Source organism: Trichosurus vulpecula, chromosome 2 (genome assembly GCF_011100635.1).
Source record: "Trichosurus vulpecula isolate mTriVul1 chromosome 2, mTriVul1.pri, whole genome shotgun sequence".
NCBI lineage: Eukaryota > Metazoa > Chordata > Mammalia > Diprotodontia > Phalangeridae > Trichosurus > Trichosurus vulpecula.
This window is the reverse complement of record NC_050574.1, coordinates 33982160-34005167: the sequence shown is the minus strand read 5'-3', so window position 1 is coordinate 34005167 and position 23008 is coordinate 33982160. Positions and strand designations below refer to the sequence as shown.

The 23008-nt window shown below is 50.3% G+C and overlaps 1 protein-coding gene across 5 annotated transcripts in view; it reads left to right on the top strand.

Moving 5' to 3' along the window:
- LOC118840446 (tyrosine-protein phosphatase non-receptor type 11-like) overlaps positions 1-23008 on the top strand; it is a 39001-nt gene that overhangs the window by 9810 nt on the left and 6183 nt on the right. For all 5 annotated transcript variants that reach the window (XM_036747958.1, XM_036747961.1, XM_036747959.1 and 2 more), the window contains exons 2-8: positions 8103-8225; positions 10895-11089; positions 18573-18768; positions 18851-18970; positions 20865-20978; positions 21501-21597; positions 22054-22133. In XM_036747958.1, the coding sequence (XP_036603853.1) occupies positions 8103-8225; positions 10895-11089; positions 18573-18768; positions 18851-18970; positions 20865-20978; positions 21501-21597; positions 22054-22133 (925 nt within the window). The remainder of the gene's footprint in view (positions 1-8102; positions 8226-10894; positions 11090-18572; positions 18769-18850; positions 18971-20864; positions 20979-21500; positions 21598-22053; positions 22134-23008) is intronic.

Sequence of the window (23008 nt, the reverse complement as noted above, 5' to 3'; positions counted from 1 at the left end):
GTGGGGGGGCGGCCGGTGTGGGGTCAATAGCAGGCTGGCCCTCCGGGGGGAAGCCTGAAGCCCAGCATTATGGGGGTGAGAGCCTGACCCCTCAGTTTGGGCCTCAGACACTATCCCCTTCTCTGGCTGCCACCTCCTCCTGGGTGACTTTCCACATTCCCCAGACTGGTGTGGCTGTTCTCACTCTCTCAGATCCATATCCCTCTCATTTATCCACAGGGACATTGGACTGACCCAGTGACTTGGACTGTGTCCAGATCCAAACTGCCCAGCCATACTAGGATGGTTAATGCTGAGAGAATACATAGACTTAGACTTAGAAAGGAGCTTTGAGGTTATCTAGCACAGTGTCTTTATTGTACAGAATGGGAAACTGAGGCCAGAGAGATGAAATCACTTGTCCAAGGTCATAAAGATAATAACAACCAGCACTTTACAAATATTATCCCACTTGATCCTATAACAGCCTTGGGAGTATTGTCTCCATTTTGCAAATGAGGAAGCTGAGGAAAGCAGAGGGCAGATTATTTGGCCAGGGTCACATAGCTGGTACAAGTGCTTGAGGCTGGATTTGAACTCAGATCTTCCTGACTCTAAGTTTGGCACTCTATCCCCTTTCCTGATCATCCCCAGCCTCTTTCCATTGTATGATGCTGCCAGGGAGGAGGCAGGGAAATGAAGGTTCCCCTTTGGGCCCTCCTGCCTTGGGTCTTGGTGTCACTAGTGGATAAAGACATAGTTATGGAAGGGGGGAGTTGCTGGGTCCCATGAACACAAAAACGTTGCCCTGGTCTATCTTGTGTGGTTTCAGGCAGCTCTGTGGAAAGAGCATTAACTTTGGAGTCTCAGGGCCTGGGTTTGAATCTTCTGCTCCAATACCGACTCCCTGTGTGACCTTAAACTTTCCCTGGCTGGGACTCAGTTTCTCATTTGTGAAATGGGGTTGAACTAGATGACCTAAGATCCCTCCTAGCTCTAAATCTGCATTCTTAGGCTCTCTTGATGCCCCCCAGGCATGGGGCAAGAGCCCCAGGGAAGACACTTAGGACTCTCATGAGATCCTAAATCTAGAGTTTGAAGGAACCTGGGGGGCTCTCTTGTCTAACCCCCTCATTTTACAAATGAGGACACAGAAGTAGTAAGGATGCAGTGGGATTGGAACCCAGGCTCCTCAGTGAAAGGGTTAGACACGCTGTCTGGAACCTAGACCTTCAGTGAGGTGAGGAGAATGTGAACCCCTGGAAAGAGATTCTGCTTCAGAGGCAGGGAGTCTGGATTCAAATTCTGGTGCTGCCAATCAGATGGTGGGTAAGGTGTCTTCTAATTCCAGCACCATATGCTGGATATTTTAGGGGTGAGAGTGGGCTCCCTTTGGCCTCCCAGCCTGAGCTTTGAGGATTGCCTCCTTCCTTCCATCCTCTGATACCGCATTCAGGAGTCTATGGCATATGGCCCAGAGATTTGGGGAACAGAGTGTTGTAAGCCCCGCACTGGGGACCGGGCCCTGGGTGGAGCAACCCTCTTAATCCAGCCTTCTCCCCAAGCTCCCTGATGGAGTGGGAAGGATGGGTAAGGCCTGTGGAGCAAGTACCACCTCAGGGAGAGCTGGGGTTCTGGTACCTGGTGGGGGTGGGGACCCTACAATGCCCAGAGGCCATTTGATGCAGCCTGAGTCACACTCAGGGCTGAGTATCTTGGGTTCATCTCCCAGGGTGGGGGTGGGCGCTGCCCAGGGACCCTGAGCTGTTGGGCTATGACTCATTTCCTGGGGGCGATGAGACCAGGAGGGGCTGTGTGGCTAGTCTCACTTCCCTAATGACAGTCTGCTGGTCCCGCCAGGGGGCAAGGGTGGGGTGACCTAACCTGGCTTTAGGAAAGCAACTGGCCCTCTGCTCTGACTGTCCCCAGCCCCGTCCCCACCCTGCACCCAGATCTACCCTCCCTTTTGCCTGGGAGATGGGAATAGCCATGTAGCTGTCTGGTCCTGGACAATGTCACCCCTTATTCCTGTAAAGGCTGGGTTGTGGCCACAGCTGTGTCCTCACCAGGGCTACCATTCTGGTGGCCATGCTGGGCACATGCACACCGCCATATTGCCATTTCTCAGGGTGCCTCTGAGGCCAGATAGGAGGGCAGGATGTAGGCCCCCACATCTCGGGCCGGAAGGAGCCAACTCCCTTTTTAATAGATGAAAAAAATGAGACCCAGGGAGACTAAAGATTTAGGTAAATCGATTTAGAGCTGGAAGGGGTCTTAAAGGCCCTCTGGCCCAACCCCCTCATTTTAGAGGAGGTGGCTGAAGGCACACGTATAAGAACACAGGTCTGGAGCTAGGAGGGGCCTCAAAGCCATTCAGGCCAAAGCTTTCATTTGGCGGAGGAGGAAGGGAGGCCCAGAGGGAGTGAATGTTTTCCCCAAGGTCACAGGTGAGTGTCAGAACCAGAATTTGAATCCAGGTTCGCTAACTTCAAATTCAGCCCCCTTTCCACTGTACCAAGAAGCTCTCCCTAATACTTGACTCCAGAAACAATACTAAGGCAGCCGGCTTTGGTTGGCAGAAAGTCTGGGCTTGGATCTGCTGTTTTTAGTGAGGCTTCATCTTAGCAGGAGGATATATGGGCCCAGGGCAGGGAAGCGGACACACAGAGCATGTATATATGTATATATACAGTCAGAGCATGTATACACACAAAGACACACACAGAGCATGTATATATACACATACACACAGCATGCACATATACACAAAGACACACGCACACATAGAGCATGTATACATATAAATACACACAGAGCATGTATACATATAAATACACACAGAGCATGCACATATACACACAGACACACACAGTCAGAGCATGTACACACACACACACACACACACACACACACACATGGAATTTTCCTGCTACAGGACAGACTGGTATGAGTGAATAGGTCAGGGATAGATGCCTCTGGTTTTCCCCAGCTCAGCCTGAGGTCATCGCCAAAGGCCTCAGCTCCTTCCAGATCAGGTCTCTCAGTGCCTTCGCCTCCTGGCCTGGGAAGGACAAAGGTACAGACACTGAAACTTATTCTGGGCCAGGCTGACCACAAATCTTACAGGGACTCAGGGTCCAATCTGTCCCCTTGAGGAGATTTCCACTTTGATAAGGCCTAGGCCACTCCTGAGAGCGAGGTGCTCAGGAGGTGGTGATGGAAAATCTGAATATAAGTTACCAAAGGAAAAAACAACCTGGCTGGCCCCCCTTCCCCCAAACCGCAGCTCTGGCCCAGATGCCTCCCCCACACCCCAACTCCAGGCCTGAGCCGGGGGCCTCACTCAGTCGCTCGCCTGACAGCCCCTCGGCTCAGCATTTTCCACAGTAGAGGCGGATGCTGGGTAGGGCGGGAGCCTTGGTGACAAATGGAAACAGCTCTCCCGCTCCTGTGTCTCTGTCTCCATCCCTATGTCTGTCTCCTCTCTTTCCTTGAAATCTCTCTCTCTGTCTCCCCATTTGTCTCTGGGGCTTTCATCTACTGCCAAACGGTATCCATTCTTCCCCTGGTCTAGAATATCTCTTAATCTCTCTATCCTGTCCACTCTCACATCCCCCCCTCACTCCAGGCACTCACTCATTGACTTTCTTCTGGACTGTTGGGGGCAGCCTCCACACTGAGGTCCCTGGCTCTGGTCTTTCCCTTTGCCAAACCATCCCACCTTGGTGGCCTGTATGTCAGTCAGCAAACATCTATGAAGGTATTACCATGTGCCCGGTACTAGAGTCATCTGTCTAAAGAACTGCTGTCCTACTCAGAAGCCTTGCATGTCTCCCCATTGCTCATAGGGTAACATCCAAACTCTCCAGCTGGACATTCAAGGCTCCCCAGGATCCGAGCCCGACCTGCCCTCCAGCCTTCTCTCTGCTCCCCTTTTCCCATTCTGAGTGTGTCTGCCAGAGCATGCTGCCATTTCCCTTCTTTAGTTCATCCTGGAAAAAAGTCTAATGATCCTGAAGAGGGCTGCAGGCATAGAGTCAGGAAGACCTAGGTTCCCAGCCCACCTTGGATACTCGACCTGTGTGACCCTGGGCAAGTCACTCAATCTATTGGCCTTAGTTTACTTCTCTGTAAAATGGGGGGGATGGACTTGAAAGTCTCCAAAGGCCCTCCGGCTCTAAGTCTGTGACCCTGCAAGGCTATTAAGTACCTACTATGTGCCAGGCACTAGGGGTGCAAAGACAGCAGGAAAATATCATCCCTGCCCTCAAGGAGCTGACATTTTACTGGGGCAGTGGAGTTTCTACTGAGAAAAGTGAATTTGGGGTTTTGTTTTATTAGAGGGAGCTTGGCTGGAGTTGAGGGAGCTTCCTTGTTGGGGAAAAGGGTGGAAGCTTCCAAATACCCTGGCCTTTGTGATAGGGACTCCTGCCTAGGATGTCTGTCTGTCCTCTGTCCCTCCCTTCCCTCCATCTCTCTCCCTCCCTCTCTCTCTTTCCCTCCCTCCCTCTCTCCTCTCTCACCTTCCCTCCATCTCTTTTTCTTCCTCCTTCCCTCCCTTCCCCTCTCTCTCTTTCTCTGTCTCCCTCCCTCTCTTTTCCCTCCCTCCTTCCCTCCTTCTTTCCCTCTCTCTTTTTTTCTGTGTCTCTCCTCTGTCTCTGTCTTTCCCTCTCTTTCTCCCTCTCCCCTTCTCTCTCTCCTTCCCTCCATCTCTTTCTCCACCCCTCCATCTCTCTGCATCTTCCTTCCTACCTCTTTTTCCCTCCCTTCTTTCCTTTCTCTTTCCCTTTCTCTTTTTTCTCTGTGTATCTTTCCTTTCTCTCTGTCTCTCTCTCTCCCCTACCTCTTCCCTTCTTTCTTCGGTGTCTCTATCATCTCTATCTCTGTCTTCTACATCTCCCTCTGTCTCTCTGTTTCTGTGTCAGTCTTGTTCCTTCCTCCCACCTTCCTCTGGATTTGAAGTTGGAAGACTTGGTTTGAACCCTACCTCTGATGTTTATTTCCTGTGGGACCATGAACAAGTCACATCCCCCCGTGGGCCTTGGTTTCCTCATTTGGAAAATGGGGCAGTTGGCATAGATAGCCTGTTAGCTCCCTTTCAGCTTGAGATCTATGATCCTATGACTTCCTTGGGCCTCAGTTTCCTCATGTGTAAAATGAGGAAGTTGGCCCAGATGACCTCAGGGGTTCCCTTACAGGGATCTTTAATCCCTGGTCTTCCCATTCCCTTGGCCCCCTACCTCTAAGGGTGGGCAGAGGCCCCAGGACTAGAAAGGAGGGGGCTGTTAAGGCCCATCCTTCCCTACATATTTTAGTGGAAAAGACAGACCATCCCAACCTGAGCTAAGCCCTCTGTGACCTCATCATCCCCTGTAAAGAGAGGACTCACAGCACCCCAGCCCAGTCCAGGTCCAAGCCTCAGCTCCAGCAGATTCATTCTCTAGGCTGGGTTTTGTTGGGCAATTCCCTTTGTGACACTGTGCCTGGGGAAGGCAGGTGGGCTGGTCATAAGATTATCAGTTTTGAGCTGAAAAGGATCTTGGAGATCTTTAAGGCTTCCCTCCTCCTTTGGACAGTGGTCAAGGTAGAACCCAGCCTGGACCAGAATTGAATCTACAGTCACTGATCTTCCCACAGACCCTCAAGACCCTTGCACCAGCCCCACCCCCATGCTTAGCAGTTTCTTTGGTGGGATGCTGAGGAAGGGCCACTGGGTTTGGAATACAAGGACCTGGCTCTTTGGTTTACCACCTGTGTGACCCTGGGCAAGTCACAATTTCCCTGAATCTCAGGTTCCCTCACTTGTAAAAGAGGACTGAACTTGATGGCCTCTGGGGTCTTTTTCATCTCTAAATCTGTGTGAGACACCTAGGTCACTCAGTATATAGAGCACTCAACTTAGAGACAGGAAGACCTGAGTTCAACTCCTGCTTAATAGCTGTGTGACCCTGGGCAAATCGATTTCTCTCAGCCTCAGTTTCCTTATTTGTAAAATAAAAATAATAATAGCACCTACCTAACAGGATTATTGTGAGGATCAAGTGAGATCATCGCAATAGTGTTTTGCAAACCTTAGTGTGCCATATAAATTAATGTACGTAAAGACTTGTCTCCAGCGTCCTGTCTGGCTCTTAATCCTGGGATGTAGGGACGACCTGACCATGTACATTTCCTTCCCTGGAAGATATTCCACAGTCCTCTAAAATGCTGAGGGTCCAGAGGACGATGTTTATTTCCCCTCATCTTAGACCTAAACAGATGCTGGGAGTTCTGTGTGGTGGCCATCCTTCTGAAGTACTCTGTTTGCATTGAGGTTACAATGTTTCAATTACCAGTTAATTGCCAGTCATAGGTTACAGTATTATAACCACAGACCTGGGCAGCTTGAGGGCTGTGGGGGAGGTGAGCAAATCCATCAGACACTTGTTAATTGCCTGCTGTAAGCTAGGCATTGTACCAGGTATGGGAGTTACAAAGTAAAAAACTAATCAACTCTTTGCCCTCAGGCATCTTACATCCTTTTGAGGCAGGCAACATATAAATGCGAAAGCATTACATGGTAATTGTTTTGGGGTTGAATAAAGAAGTTACTTTTGGGAGGGGATTGGAAGGGCTTTATGTAGGATGTGGTGTTTGAGCTGAGCTTTGGCTGAGCTTTGACCGAGCTAAAGATTCTAAGAGGCCAAGGTGAGGAGGGAGGGCATTACAAGCGGGAAGCGGGGTACTGCCAGTGCATGGAGACAAGAGATGGAAGGGTCACATGTGAAGACCCTGAAAGAAGGCTACTTTGGCTGCACCATACTGTGTTTGAAACGGAGTGATGTAAAATAAAAGGAAACGTTGGTTAGGTCAGATTGTGACGGAGAACACAGAGAAGTGTTTATATTTGATCCTGGAGCTAGTAGGGAGCAGTCAGAATTTATTAAATAGGAGAATCAGTAGTGAGCACCTGGACCAGTGAAAATGGAGGATGAATTGGAATGGTGATGGACTGGAGACAAAATGATCAATGAGGAGGCTATTGCAAAAGTCATTCCCCACTGTGTTTCCTAAGTGCTAGGGGCAGAGTTTGCAAGTTATTGGACTTTTTCTAGCTACCAGTCAAAGTTTACCTTTTCCTGGGAAAGATGGGAAATCACAATTGAGTAACCAGTATCTTCTCCAGTCAGATTTCCACCACATCTCTCACTTTTTGCTCCAATTGGGGGGTATATTCCCTACCGGCTCGTGTCTGAAAGGGCTCAGATAAAGATTTCAGAAAGCAGGGATTCTTAAACTGGGATCAGTGAACTTTTTCTGAAAAATATTTTGATAATTTCGTTGACTAGCTTCTAATATTGATTCTGTGGATAATTCCATGATTGGCTTCCCTTGTAAGCCCATGTATTTGACGGATTAAAAAACGTGATTCTGAGAAAGAATACATAGGCTTCTCCTGACTGCCTAAGGGTTCCATGGTACAACAAAAGTTAAAAATTCCAGTCCAAAAGGGATCCTGCTCTGGTGACTGCTAGGCTGAAAGCAAGTCTCTGCCTAGAGCCTGTTGGACCAGAGGTTTCCCCCCACTTCAGCTGCTCCCACAATCAGCCTCCCACGGGGGACTTTGGGAGGAGGGAATATACATAGTTTTGGAGCAAAACAAGGGGCCTCATTCTCCAGATGTATTTATTGAGGGGTGTGGGAAAGTAAGTTAGCATCCAGGTGCATATTGGGGTGGAATAGCGTGGGGCTCCCAGGCCCTAGTGTAGATGGATGGCAGTATTCAGTGTGTTGGGGGATGTGGGGGGGGGCTTTAATTCTCAGTGTATGTTGGGAGTAATGAGGGGTCATTGAGTATTCAGGCATGTGCTGGGGGATATAAGGGGCGGGGCTTTAATTCCCAGTGTATTTGGGAGTAATGAAGAGGTCATTGAGTATCCAGGTATGTGTTGGGGGGAGTTGGAGGACTCACCCAGTTCCCTGTGTGTGTTAGGGGGAATGGGAGGCCAGTCAGGTCCAGATTCCCAGAAGTTGGGCCTATGGTTCATGGCCATCCCATTTGCTAGAAGAACAGGGTGCCCATTAACCTGGTGGAGTCCAAGCTGGGCAGGGCTGACTATGTACCTCATCTCTTACTTCCTCAGGTGGTTTCACCCCAACATCAGTGGGCTGGAGGCTGAGAAGCTCCTTCTCACCCGTGGTGTACATGGCAGCTTTCTGGCCCGGCCAAGCAAAAGCAACCCTGGTGACTTTACCCTCTCTGTCAGGTACTCTCTGGGAGTGGGAATGTGGGAGCGAGGGGGGCAAGCTTCACTTTCTCAGTTGTGGGGAGGGATAGGGTTCTAAGGTGAAAGAGGCACTGGGTCCGGATTGAGGGGTGGGAATCATTCAGTCCCAGGGTATTATGGAGGGGCTCTTCTTTCCATCTAGCAAAGGTCAAAGCCAAGGTGAATGACAGACTATCCTCCCCCCCCCCCAACTCCCACTTCTTCAGCTGTAGACAGATGTGCGTGCTGATAGAGGCCTGTAGCTCCTGGACTATCCAAATATTTATATGTGTGTCCGGGAGATGTAGCCAGAGCCTTGAAGTAGGGGATGTGTGGGAGGAGAAGATGCTTCATGGTCACAAGGTCACTGGAGAAGGACCTGACCGACCCTAGGAAAACAACACCCTTGGGCCTGGAGGCCACACCAAGCCATGAGGCCTGGGATTCTTCACAGTTGTGCTGGGGTCTTTGACTATGATGCCTTATTAGATGGGGGCAGGCCTGAGAAAAGGACCCCTACTCCCACTACCTGGCTCCTTACAGAGGAGAGAGTAGGGATAGTGCATGTGGACAGGTCTCTTCTTAAGCCAGACTGCTTAGAGGCCTGATCTCTCCCCTATCCCCAGATTCCCATGTCCCTGCCCTGTCTCCGACTAGACATGGAGAGTGTCTTTGTGGGGGTGAGGGTCAGGAGTAGCAATTAGTCTTGATATGTAGGGAATGACCCTCCTCCCCTTAGATGAAGGGGAGGAGGGCTCAGAGGGAACTAGATCTTTCTAGTCTGGCCCCCCCTCCCATAAACATGTCTTCTCTTCTCTGGTCTCCTCCTCTAAGAATCTCTGAGGCCCCTCCCCCTAGTTCAGACAGGCCCTGCCCCTCCCCTGCCTCTTTTGGGAGGATCCTGTACACTAGAATTTCAAGAGTTCTGGCTTCCAGCCTCATCTCTAAAGCCAGTCCCAGTGGGGAGGATAGGCCTATATCTGGAGGTGAGGGGGGCCCTTCCCCCTTCCTCATCTCCATTTTCCCTGGGCTTGAGTTTCTCTGTGTCCTCCTCCCCCCACTGGCCCATGTTCTTTGTATATGTCTGTGAGCTGGGTTGGGGGGGCAAAGGGGGGAGGTCCTGGTCCAGTCTGGCCTCCCTCAGGGCTCTGGTGTATCAATGGCCTCAATTGTCTGGCTGGGGCATCCATTGGGAGGGGGTTGAAGTTTGGGGGAGGAGTGGTCTTCCTGAAGAAGGGCATTGTGTGGGGGGAGGGGGAGGGGAAGAGACCATAGGAAATTGGAGAGGAGTACCCTGGGACTTCCCAGCCTAGAAAGCAGGAGTTACCTGAGTCCCACAACCTGGATTGGGGAATGGGGGGGGAGGGGAGGTGAGGGGTAAGGCATCAGAACAATCTCCAAGCCTTTTCAGAGATCTCCACTGAGGGTAGGGTAGCACAAAGTTAGACACAAAGATGAGCTTTCCACAGTTTGGGGTTCGAGACTTGGGAAGTGATAGCTCCCATTAATATAGAGCTTTATGATTTGCAAAGCACTTTGTGTTCTGTCTTATTTGATCATCACATTGCCCTGCAAGGAAGTGGCTGTTTTGATCCCATTTTACAGGTGAGGAGACTGAAGATCAGAGAAGGGACTTATCCATGGTTACACAGCTAGTAAAATCCCTAAGCAAGATTTGAACCCAGGTTGTCTTCCTGACTCCAAGTCTAGCCCTCTGTCTTGATACCCCTCTGGAGGAAGAGAGAACAAAGAAGCCTCCCAGAACAGCTTCCGAGTGATGTTAAACAGCCAAGGGGAATGGGGCTCCCTAGGTGGCAAAATGGATGGAGCATTGGACTTGGAATCAGGAACATCCGCAATGAAATCGTGCCCCAGATACCTATTTGCTGTGTGATCCTGGGCAAGAAATTGAACTTTTCTGTGCCTCACTTTCATTATCTCTAAAAAGAAGGAGTTGGGTGTGAAGACCTTGTGATTCCAGCTCTAATCGAAGACCCTGTGACCTTTTCTGCTGGCAATCTTTCTAAGAGGCTTGGAGACGGCTCTTTGGATTCTCATCCTGAGGCATTGGGCCACTGCCTGGGCCCTAGAGATTTCCTTTCCTCTATTATTAAACAGGAGTCCTTTTCTGTAGTTAGTCAGTCAACAAGCATTTATTAAGTGCCTACTCTGTGCCAAGCACCAGATATAAAGGAAGACAAAATCAATCAATCGGTAAACATTTATTAAGTACCTATTGTATACCTCATACTGTACTAAGTGCAGGGGACACAAAAAGAGACAAAAGGCAGTCCCTGCCCTCAGGGAGTTTATAATCTAATGGGGAGGACATGTGCATACCACTTTGTACCAACAAGGTTCTCTACAAGATAAATAGGAGCTAACTAACTGGGGGAAGGCACTGGGAGTTACTGGGAGAGGCTTCCTGGAGAAGGTGGGATTTTAGCTGAGCCTTGAAGGAAGCTGGGGAGGTCTGGAGGTGAGGATGAGGAAGGAGTGCATTCCAGGCATGGGGCACAGCCAGAGAAAATGCTCGGAATCAGGAGATGCAGTATCATGTGTGAGGAACAGCCAGGTAGATGGACATTAGGCCCCATTCTACCCTAGGGATGGCCACCCACCCCGGGCTCTCCCTGTACAGGCCCAGACTGTGATCTTGTTCTCTGCAGGCGAAATGAGGAGGTGACCCACATTAAAATCCAGAACTCAGGGGATTACTATGACCTCTATGGGGGTGAGAAGTTTGCCACACTGGCTGAGTTGGTGCAGTACTACACGGAGCAGCATGGCCTGCTGAGAGAGAAGAATGGGGATGTCATTGAGCTCAGATACCCACTCAACTGCCAGGACCCAACATCAGAGAGGTGAGCTCAAATGCCTGGCGTGACATTCAAGGCCCCTCTGCCTCCTCAGCTTCATGCCTGGAGAGAGAGACTCACAGAGGGGCTGCTTTCTAACTTATCTCATGGAAGATGATGATGATGATGATGGTGGCTTCAGGAAGGCCTGGATTCAAGTCCTATCCCTGACCCACACTGGTAATGTTGAGTGACCCTGGAAAGCCATTGAATCTCTTAGATCCCTAGCTGACTCTCTATAACCAATCTAAGTTACAGACAAGTTACTGATATGCAGTGGTGAAGAGAATTTCCATACTGAGAGTTCCCCACTCCCTGTGATGGGAATCACAGGTCCAGACCTCCCCCTGCCAAAAAAAAAAGTCCTCCAAAAGAGTTGACACTTGGGTTACAAAGTATTATTGTATATTGCCTTACAATAGATTTATGAAGGGAGTACTGCAGGTTATATCTTTATCTTGCAGATAAGAAAGATGAATTGGCTTGTCTAGGGCAATCTGATTACTAAGGCAGGAGGAGAGGCAGGATCTGAAGCCAAATCTCTTCTGACTCCAAGCTTAGAGCTCTTTTGACTGTACCGGGCTGGGTAGCTGTCCATGGTTATGCAGCAAGAAAGACTGAGGTTAACCTCAGTAAGGAGAGTCGGGTGTCTGCTTCCCCCACCTACGGTGGGCTGCCTCAGCCCCAGCAAGGGTGAGTTCAGAATCCTTGGCACCTTGTTCTCTACTCACCCACCCACAGCTGGGGATTTAGCTTGAAGGCCCTGCCTGGAGGCTGCAGGGACAGAATGGATGGAAAGCTTTCTAGAAACAAGTCACTCTGTGCTGGAATGAGGAACTGGGTGGGGGTGGGGGACACTCCTTTCCAGTTCCTCTCCTTCTAGCTACTAATTGGCTTTGACCTGCAGTGACCCTTCCCTCCCCCCTCTGGGACCCTTTGGTCCCATCTGCTTCTCCACCCTCCCCACCCAGACACATATACATGCCAATCAGAAGCAGAGGCCCAGGCAAGGGAAACCAAGAGAGAGAGAGAGAGAGAGAGGCTCCTTGGCCAAATCTCACTTCCTCCAGCTGAACCCCCTTCCCCCCTCCCGACCCAGGGCCTTCCCTTGCTGCTGTGGTGACCAGTTATAAATAATTGTTCATGTTTCTAGAATGCTTTCCAGTTTGTAGGCCTATGAGGCCTATGGTAGCATTGTTACGCAAATAGCATTCTTATTTTTACATTAATATATAATCTTGTGAGTGTGGGAACCCCCACCCAGATTCTAAACACTTATCTCTAAGAGAAAATTTAGGGAGTTGCCTTGAGCTCAATGGGGCTAAGGGCTTTGCCCAGAGTCAGCTTGCTAGTGAGTATTAGAGGAGATTTGAACTCAAGTCTTTTGACTCTAAGCTCAGTACTCCATCCATTATACTGTACTGCCTCTTATCCCCATTGTACAGATGAAGAAACAGATTCAGAGACCAAGCAACTTGCCCATGGTCAAACAGCTGGAAAGTATCATTAGGATTTGAATTCAGGTCTCAACTCATTTGTCTAGTGTTCTTTCTGGGCTACTGGAGAGCCTCTGTAACCCTCCCTAAGCCTCAACCCCATTCTCCCTTTATGTGGGGGCAATAGCGGGGGTGGGGTGGGGTGGAGGGGCGCCCCAGTAAGATCAAGGATACTGAGTTCTTTTGCCTGATTCTGCCCTGGTTTCTCTAGTCTGGAGTCATTGTGGGGAAGTAAGAAGAACCCAGCAGACCTGGGGGTTGGTCCCATCCGTAGCACAGCTTCTGAGGGTCCCTGGGCAAATCTTACTCTCTCTGGGTCTCAGCTCTGTGGTCTTGAAAGTCCTGGCCAGCTCAGAGAGTCTGATTCTAGGTAACAGCAGCAAGGAGCAGCAGGAGAAGATGGAGTGGGTACGTTCTCCCCATGGTCCACTCTCTCCATGGATACAGGCAGTTAGTTATTGCTGTTACAGCCTCCTTCAAGTGGTTTTTCTTTATCTCCCTTGTATCCCTGGTAAAGTGTCTTCCTACCTCCTGCTGGAGACAATGCCTTTCTTAATGTGGTCATTCAGAGAGGGATGGCATCCAAAACCTGGGATGTGATAGGCTCACAGTCTTCTGCCCTGGGCAGACACATCTGGGGGAGGATAGGGTTTAGTCTTGGCAGGCAAGACATTTTGGGAAGGGCATTGATAAGCTGTAGTGAGGGTGTGTGTGTGTGTGTGTGTGTGTGTGTGTGTGTGTGTGGACATGAGCATACTGTACTAAAGGGCTGCCCTGGGCAAGAGGGATTCCACTTGTACAACTTGGCCCCAGAACACAAAACTAGGAGCAGTGAGAAGGTACAGTGAAGCAATTTGGATGTCCAGAAAGAAAATGGGTGGCTATGGGAGGTGCTGGGATCCTTAAAACTGGAAGGCTTCCCTCCTTAGGCCAAATCTGATGAGAGCAAGGTTCACTCATTCCCCCCTCACCCGCCTTCTCCCCTCCTCCCACAGAACTGCTTTTTCTTGCCACCTTTATTTGAGATAATCCACCCCATTCTATCTCTCCTTATCTCCCTCTCTCAGTATGTTGCTCTCTCATCCCTTAATTTGATTTTATTTCTTTTAGATATCTTCCCTTCATCTTCAACTCACCCTGTGTCCGCACTCTCTCTCTCTTTCTCTCTCCCTCTCTCTCTCTATATATATATACATATGCATGCAACTAGAAAATAAGATACACAGGCAATGGGGTATAGAAATTTATCTTGCCCTACAAGAAAGGAAGGGAAAAGGGGATGGGAGGGGAGTGGGGTGACAGAGGGGAGGGCTGACTGGGGAACAGGGCAACCAGAATATTATGCCATCTTGGAGTGGCGGGGGAGGGTAGAAATGGGGAGAAAATTTGTAATTCAAACTCTTGTGAAAATCAATGCTGAAAACTAAATATGTTAAATAAATAAATTAAAAATTAAAAAAAAACTGGAGGGCTTCAAACTAAGTTTCAGATCCAGCCCTGGATTACCCCTACTACCCACTTTCTCTGTTCCTGCTCACATGTTGGTGAATCACATCTAAGTTAGTCCCAGAAGTGTGTTCACCAGGCCTACTATGAATGCATGTTCCCTAATCTCCACTGGGCCCATACTTTTATTCTTCCCTATTGGGTCTCCGTGTATGTCACCCTCTGTCTTTCTCTGTTTCTCTGTCTCTCTGCTCCTTCTCTCCCTCCCTCCTTCCCTCCTCCTCCTCCTCTTCTTCCTCCTCCTCCTCCTTCTTCTTCTTCTTCTTCTTCTCTCTCACTCTCTCTCTCTCTGTCTGTCTCTGTCTCTTCCCACCCCCCCCCCCAACAATAGTAGCTGTTCCAAGCCTTCTCTTCTCAAGCTTCTTACCTCAACTCTTCTCCTTAGTAGAGAGGGGGTTTAGCCCCTTAACTTTACTGAGAAAATAAAGACCATCCATCATGGCCTTCCTTTTCTCCCCAATTCTCTTTCTCTAAACCCCTCTACATCATCTACCCCTCTGTCTTCCTTTGCTGTCTCTGACAAAGCAGGGGGCCTTCTCCTTTTCAGGGCCATCCCCTTTCCTTGTTCCCTCAATCTCTTCCCATTCTGTATCCTAGTTCCCCTGCCTTTCATCTTAAATCTCTCCTTATCTACTGGCTCCTTCCCTACTACTTACAAACACGCCCAATTTCTTCCTTCCTTAAAACAACAACAAACACCCACCCTATCCCCCCTCCATCTCCTCCATCTCCCCTCCTATATTGCTCCTCCAGTTCTCAGCCAAACTGGGAAAAGCTGATTGATTTCCCCCCCTTTCTCTCCCTCCTCAGACCCTTGGAGTCTGGCTTCTGTCCTGACCTCTCACTCAGTTGAACTGTTCTCTCCAACGTTGCCATCGATCTCTTGACCCCCAAATCCCCTACGCTTTTCTCAGCCTTCATCCAATGACTGCTCTGCCCCTTTTGATGCTGGGCCACCTTTCTCCTGGATCCTCTTGCTCCTGCTGGCTTTTGGGATGAGCTGGTTTCCTGTTTCTCTTTCCCATCTGACCATGTGGAGCTTCTCAGGCTGGATGCCTTGTCTGTATCTGGCCTTATCTGTGAGTGTCTCCCAAAGTTGTGTCCTGGGTCCACTTCTCTTTTTTTTCTCCTTAACCTCTATTGATTTTATACACTTCTGTGGTTTAATTATTATCTTGACACAGATGACTCCCAAACTCTAAGTCATTTCTGAGCTCTCTTCTGGCATCTTGGACCACCCACTGGGCCTCTCCACCTGTATGGCCCAGCTACTTCTCAAACTCAGGGTGTCCCAGATAGGACTCATCTTCTCCTGTGATTCACACTTGCCTCTTTCACTGAGCTCACTGCCTATTGTCCTTGACTCTTTCCTCTCCCCAGCCCTCTTGTAGTCAGTCAGTTATGGCTCCATGTCATGTGTGCCCTGACAGTATCTCTGGCATCCAATCTTCTCACCGCTCATATGGCCGATGCCCCAGTTAAGCCCCTCGGCCCCTCTCCCATTTCCCTCCACTTTGTTTTCTCTGCCTGCAGTCTCTCTCTCTCTCTATTCCCCTACCTCAACTCATCTGCACAGCTGGTAGAATCATCTCCCAGCCCACAGCCTTCAAGAGCGGCTCCTTGCCTCTGGGATAAAATGGATTCCTTGGCGTGCCCTCGACAGCCCACTGCAGTCTGGCCCCGGCCAGCCTTTCCAGACTTAGTTCTCATTACCCTCTTCATACGCTGTGTTCCAGCCAAGCTGAAACCCAGCACAGTCTATCCTGAAATGACCAGAAGGCCTCTGCAAGCCCCTCTGAGCCGAAACTGAAGGAAAGAGACTGGATCTCTGTACATGTGGCAGGAGCAATGGGGGTGCTGGGCTTGGAGTCAGAAGGCTTGGCTCAGACACTGACTGGCTGTGTGGGCTGTGGGCACAGCAGAGACTGCCAGGCTCAGGAGGCAGGAAGACTTGGGTATCACTCTCCCACACAGCCACACTGAGTAGCTGTGGGAACTTGGGCAAAAGCCGCTTAACTTTTCAGAGCCTCAGTTTCCCTACCTGTAAACCAGGGATAATAACAATGATGCCTACTTCACAGGACTGTCAGGAGATGAGATGATATGATAGGTGTGCTGCATATTTATGAGTGTGAGCTATTATTAGCATTATCACTAAATCATAATTATTGAGTGTGTGACTTTGGGAAGTGGGCCATCTCTATGACGAGGGGGAAGTTGGACTGTCTGGCTCTAAATCCAAGGTCTAGGTTTTGAGCAGCCCCAGGGGTGGGGGTAAGAAGTGGATAGAGGCAGGATGGCGCAGGCTGGTGGTAGTGGTGATAATAAGGGGCCGGGCAGCATGGGCAGGAGCGCTACACATGGAGGGTGTCTGTGTTAGGGACAAACTGTGTCCCTTCTTACCCCTAGAGAGCTTCCAAAGAGACTTTCCTAACTGCCCTCCGCATCCCAGCACTGCCCCATTCTGCTGAATAAGGAGAGGCCGCCACCTAGTGGCCAATGAGGAGCTTACAGGGAACTGTCTCTGACCCACCCCACAATCTGTAGCCTGTTAGAAGCCCATTGGATCATAGATGGAGAAAGTTAGAAAGTTAGAGTCTTATTTTATGATCCTATGGAATATGAAAAGATAGTACCTGCCTGCAAGTGACTTGTCCAAAGTCACACAGTTAGTCGATAAACATTAAGTACCTACTATGTGCTAGGCACGGTGCTGAATTCCGGGGGTACATAAAAAGGGGCAAAAGATAGTCCCAGACCTCAGGGAGCTTACTGTCTAACCCTAACAGGGAGACAACATGGAAATAGCTACAAACAAACAGACTATAGACTGGCTGAATAGGAAATTATCAGCAGAAGAAGGTGCTAGAATTTAGGGGGATTGGGAAAGGCTTCCTGGAGAAGGTGAGATCTGAGCTGGGACTTGAAGGAAGCCCTGAGGCAGATTAGGAGGAAGAGAAGAGGAAGAGCATTCCCGGCTTGGAAGGGAAGAAGGCAGGATTTGAACTTGGGTCCTCTGATGCCATAAACATTGCCCAGGCCTCCTGTGTCAGGTGCTGAGTGGGGAGGCAGAGCTTCCAGTAATGAGCAGGTGACATTGTCCCACAGTCCTCTGCCCTGGTCAGACTCCATAGGTTCAGTTCTGGATGCCACAGTCTAGAAAAGACATCGAGGAGGCAACCAGGGGATAGAATACTGGCTCTGGAGTTAGGAAGACCTGAGTTCAAATCTGACCTCAGACACTTACTAGCTGTGTGACCTTGGACAAGTCATTTAATCCCAATTTCCCCCCCGCCTCCCCCGCCACCACCACCAAAAAAAAAGACATTGAGAAGCTGGAGAGTGTCTGGAGGAGGTGGCCAGGGTGGTGGAGGATCTCAAGTCCCTGCCAGACAGATGAATGAAAAAGCATTGTATTCTGTGATAAGCCTGGGGAATACAGGGCCATTCCAGAGTGGTACCAGAGTCCAGAGGGTCTGGGTTTCAGTTCCACTTCTGACGCTTGCTATCTGTATGACCTTAGACAAGTCACGTAACCATTCTGGGCCTCCCTTTCCTCATCTTTAAAACAAGAAGACCTCTGAGAGCCTTTCCAGCCCTTACTTATGGTCTTCTGAAATAGAAGAAGGGAGATGGTCCTGCCCACAAGGGGCTTACCATTTGATTAGATGAGACAGTCTGTATAGGAGAGGGACAGCCAGGGAAGGGAGTTCTGGTCTGGGGAGTCCCAGGGAGGTTGAGCTGCTCCACAGGGCAGTTGGCTGCCAAGCCCTTTCCAGAGTAGATGGTAGAGTCGACTTGATTACTGAAGTATAAACGGAGGGGCCAGTTATGAATGTATCAGTAGGGCAGCTGGCAAGATGTCTGAGGTAGATGGATGCAAAGCATGGTCTGGGGCTGGTGAGACACTCTCCATTAGGTGAGTTTGTTCACACTCAGCTAGATGAACTAAGGCTGTCCAGCCTTGGATGAGAATTCTTGGGGGAGGACAACAGAGCTGGGTCTGAGCATCTGAAGGGCTGGTGGAAGAGACTTCTTCCCTTTGGCCCCAGAGGGGATGGGAGCAGTGGGGGGAAGGGTCCAAGAAGTGGATTTAGGCTTGAGGTCAGGGAAAACCTCCCCGGTCATTTGAATTATCCCAAAGTCGAGTGGGCTTGCTGCCCCTAAAGGTGGTGAGCTCCTCTTTCTTGGAGGTCTTCAAGCAAAGGTTGGATGTCACTTGTGGAGGATGTTAGAGAAGGGATTCCTTTGTGGTTATGGGTTGGACAAGGGGACCACTGAGGTCCCACCCAACTCTTCAGATTCTGTGATTTCAGTCATGAGGAGGAGATCTGCGTCCTGCCATGCGAAGTCTCCCAGATTAACCCTGGATCTTGGCACATCTGTCTGGGTGTAGCCATTGACCTGACTTGGCTAAGGTGAATCCCATCATTCTCCTGGGATGAACAGAGCCTTCACCTGTCCCCACCCTCTCCATCCCCTGCCAGGTGGTACCACGGACACCTCTTTGGCAAGGAGGCTGAGAAGCTGTTGACAGAGAAGGGCAAACCCGGAAGCTTCCTGGTACGCGAGAGCCAGAGCAAGCCCGGGGACTTCGTACTGTCTGTCCTCACCCAGGAGTTGGACAAGCTAGATGGTGGTGACCGCCGGCCCCGGGTCACCCACGTCATGATCCGATTCCAGGTGTGGCCTCTGGCTGTGGTGGGGTAGGGAAAATGGGAGGGGAAGGGTACTGGGGGCTCCCTATCACATGTCTCCTCCCCAGGCCGATGGCAAATACGACGTGGGTGGAGGGGAGCGGTTTGACACCCTGACGGACCTTGTGGAACACTATAAGAAGAACCCCATGGTGGAGAAATCAGGGGCTGTCGTGCACCTCAAACAGGTACCTATTAGTCCTGCCAAGGCTCAGGACCTTCAGGGCTTAGAGGTTGCCTCCCCAATCCGAGGGTATGGGGATCTGACCTTCCACAGACGGTACTGAAATTCAGCCAGGATGAAGAAAGACCCCTAGAAGAAGGACCCAGGAATTCTGGGTCTCATTCTCACCATCTGTCAAGTGAAGGGTTGGACAAGGTGGCCCCGATGTCCTTTCTAGCTCTGAGGTTTATGGTCCCTGTATTTAGCCTGGAGAAGAAAAAAATTTATTTAGGGGAGAGGGGAATTATGATTATCCTAGTATTTGGCTGCTGCAGCTAGGTGGCACAGTGGATAGAGTGCCAGACTTGGAGTAGGGAAGAACTGAGCTCAAATCCTGCCTCAGACACTTACTGGCTGTGTGACCCTGGGCAAGTCAGTTCTCCCTGTTTGCCCCAGTTTCCTCATCTGTAAAATGAGCTGGAGAAGGAAATGGCAAACCACTCCAGTATCTCTGCCAAGAAAACTCCAAACGGGGTCATGGAGAGTCAGACGTGACTGGACAACAACAAAGTATTTGGCTGTCTCAGAATCTCAGAATGTCAGCGTGGCAGGGATCTCTGAGGTCATCTAATCTAACCTATTCAGCCTCACTCCAACACACCTATTGAGTGGCCATCCAGCCTTTTCTATCATGTAAAAGGTGGATTAACCCCATTCTGCTTGGCCTCAGCAGGCAGAGCTAGGAGCTGTGGGTGGAAGCTCCAGAGAGGTGGATACAGGCTGGATGTCAGAGAAAACTCCCCAGCAATGAGAGCTGTTCCCAGTGTGCAGTGGGCTTCCTGGGGAGATAGCAGGCTCCGTCTGGTTTAAGAGCTCTGCATAGAGCTGGGTAACCATGTGCTGGAGATGTTGGCAGTTGGCGGGGTGTGTGTGGGGGGGAGGGGGGTAGTTTCTCTTTCTGGCACAGACTAGAGTAGTTGCCCTCTCGGGTTTCTTCCAACACAGAGCTTCTGGGATTCAAAGGAGTTGGAGCTATGGCAATGAATAAGCATTTATTAGGCACCTACTATATATACATATATATATATATATATATATATATATGCTAGGCACAATCACCCCACGCCGTCAAGGTACTTACATTCTAATAAAAAAAAACTCTTGGGAGAGGGTCAGAATGTCCTGGAAAGCTTGGATGGTCAAGCCACAGGATTGGTAGAATAGCCATAATCAATTTTGTTTCCTTTAACAAGCATTTGCTCTGTGGCTACTATGTATTGGGCGTTGTGCTGGGTGCTAGGGGTAGAAAGGCAGAAAAGAAGCTTACATTCTCCCGAGGGGTTGCAATGTGTGGACAGATAAATATGAGGTAATTTGAGGAGGGAGATAATACTAAGGACTGGGAGGAATCTAGGAAGGCTTCCTGTAGGAGGTGGCACCTGAGCCCTAAAGGAATAGAAGACTTCTCAGAGGTGGAGAAGAGGATCCAGGTTAAGAAGTGGCATGCTGAGTTAAGAGAACAGCCAGTAGGTCTGTTTGTCTGGAACCTAGAGTGTGTGAAGGGAGCCATGTGAAATGAGCATGGGAAGGTGACCAGATTGTAGAGGGCTTTAACCATCAGCCTTGAGCAGGTTGCTTTTCATCACAGAGGCAAGCAGTGGGGTGAAATGGTCAGACCTGTGCTTTAGAAATATTTGTTTGGCTGCTACCTGGGGTATAGACCAGAGGGGCTGAGGGAGACTGGAAGCCTAGACCTATTGCAATTAAACAGAAAACGTCCAAGTTTCTCTGAATGTTCCTTTACAACAGCCCCCATGTACCCAGTGCGAGGGGAGAGGGGGAGGAGAGGATTGGAAGAGTTAGGGCTGGGGGAAGCAGAAGGCTGGCAGAGCTGACCTTGACCCTGCTCTTCCTGCCAGCCATTCAATGCCACCAGGATAAATGCTGCCAACATTGAGAACCGTGTCCGAGAGCTCAACAAGATGGCGGACCAGAGTGAGAAGGCCAAACAGGGATTCTGGGAGGAGTTTGAGGTAAGGGCAGAAGGTCTGCCTGCTGCCCCTAATCTTGGCCCCTGAAGCCCCCAGACCCAGCACCAGGGGAGCTGAGACTCCTGGGCTCTCATCCTGGCTCTGTCCTTGCCTGGCATTATGACCTGACTATGTAATGGAGTCTCCTCAGGCCTTGAAAAGAAGAAAAAGGTGATAAGGATGATCTTGGTCTGAGATGGGGTATGAGAACAGAGAGGAAGAGGTTTGGGAACTGGGGGCAGGGTAGGGTTAAGATTAGCCATGGGGCTAGGGCTGCATTCTAGGGTTAGTGCCAAGGTGGAGCTTGTGGGGCTTGAGAAAGGTCTGGGGTCAGAGCTGAAATATGGGATTAGGGCCAGGGCTGAGCTGGGAGACTGGAGATGGGGCTTGGGTTGAGCTGAGGGGCTGGTGTCAAGTCTGGGGTTGGAGTTGAAATGTAGGATTGGGGCTAAGGCTGAGCCATGGGGCAGGGGATGGGATCAGGGCTGAGTTGTGGGGCTGAGCCAGGGTGTCTTATCTCCCCAGATGCTGCAGCAGCAGGAATGTAAACTTTTGTACCCCCGGAAGGAGGGGCAACGCCCTGAAAACAAAGCCAAAAACCGCTACAAGAACATTCTCCCCTGTGAGGATCTCAGGGTGGGGGTCTGGGGGTGGGAGAGAGCCCACTGGCCTGCCCTTTTTAGCTCTGGATTTCTTTCCCCCTCCCCTCCCTCCAGTGGGTAGTTCTTTGAACACTTCATGCCCTGTGCTAACTGACCACATCACTCCCCTGCCCCCCACAACACACTCCCCCACACTCTTCCACGTGTGCACACAGACGGGTCTGAATACACACAGGTATTCCACAGGCATTCACATTCCCCCTCTATCTACCACAACTCCCTCCATCCTTCAGCCCTCGGGCAGGTCAAACACTAACAAAGGAGAATGAGGAGGAAGGGAGACCAGGGCACCCTGTGTCCTGGCATCCAGTGTCCCGGTTTCCTGGCCTGTGGCTCTGGGGATCCTGGGCACCTCTTCCCCCCAACTCCCAACTTTTCCCGTTCCTCTCTCCCTTTTCTCTCTCTATACCCTACAGTCGACACCACCCGTGTTACCCTTCGAGACGTGGATGGAAGTGTGCCAGGTGCTGACTACATTAATGCCAACTACATTAAGGTGTGTGTGTGTGTTTGCATGCAGGTGGGGCCATGTACACAGCTCTTGGTGTGACCATGTGTGTCTAGTGAAAAGAATATTAACTTTGGAGTCAGAGGCCTGACTTGGCTACTTACTCACTTTGTGACTTTTGACCTCTCTGGGTGTCAGTTTTCTCTTCTGTAAAATGGGTAGACAGTGTGGGAGGGTTAGGCATGAAAATCTAAGGGACTCTTCAGCTCATGTGCTTGTGACCTTGTTTATACAAAGAAATCCATGTGTAGAGAGCATGGTATGGTGTGGAGGAAACTGGATTTGGAGTCTGATGGCCAGGGTCTGAATCCCAGCTCTGTAACTTACTTGCTGTGTGACCTTGGACAAGTCACATTCATTGCTCTGTGCCTCAGTTTCCCCTTCTGTAAAATAAGAGTTTGGACTAGATGGCCTCCAAGGCAATTCCTGGTTCCAAGTTTTGTGACCCTTAGAGCTGGCTCCAGGGGAAGTGGGGGGCTCAGGTGGTGGCCTGCTTTCCCTGGTAGTGTCTTAGAACAAGGGTCAAACAGCAGTAGCTGGGTGCCTTCCATCCTCCGGACTTTGGGCTTCGTCATGGAGAGTCTAGCCCCAAGCAGAGGGGACTATGCCTAGGTTACCCTATTCTAATCTGCAGGCTGATTGGCCCCTCTGCATGTTTTCATTGTGTCCTGAAGGTTAAATTCACTTTTTGTGCCCTTCTACCCCCATCTCCATTAGGCCACTTTGATCTGGAGGAAAGCCTCCTTGGGCTCCTGCTGGGTCATTCCTGCTCCTAGGACTCTGCTCTCCTCTTTTCCCACCTCCATCCCAGCTGGGTAGGAGGCAGAGGAGGCCCAGGCCCAGGGGGCTGCTGTAGAAGGGCC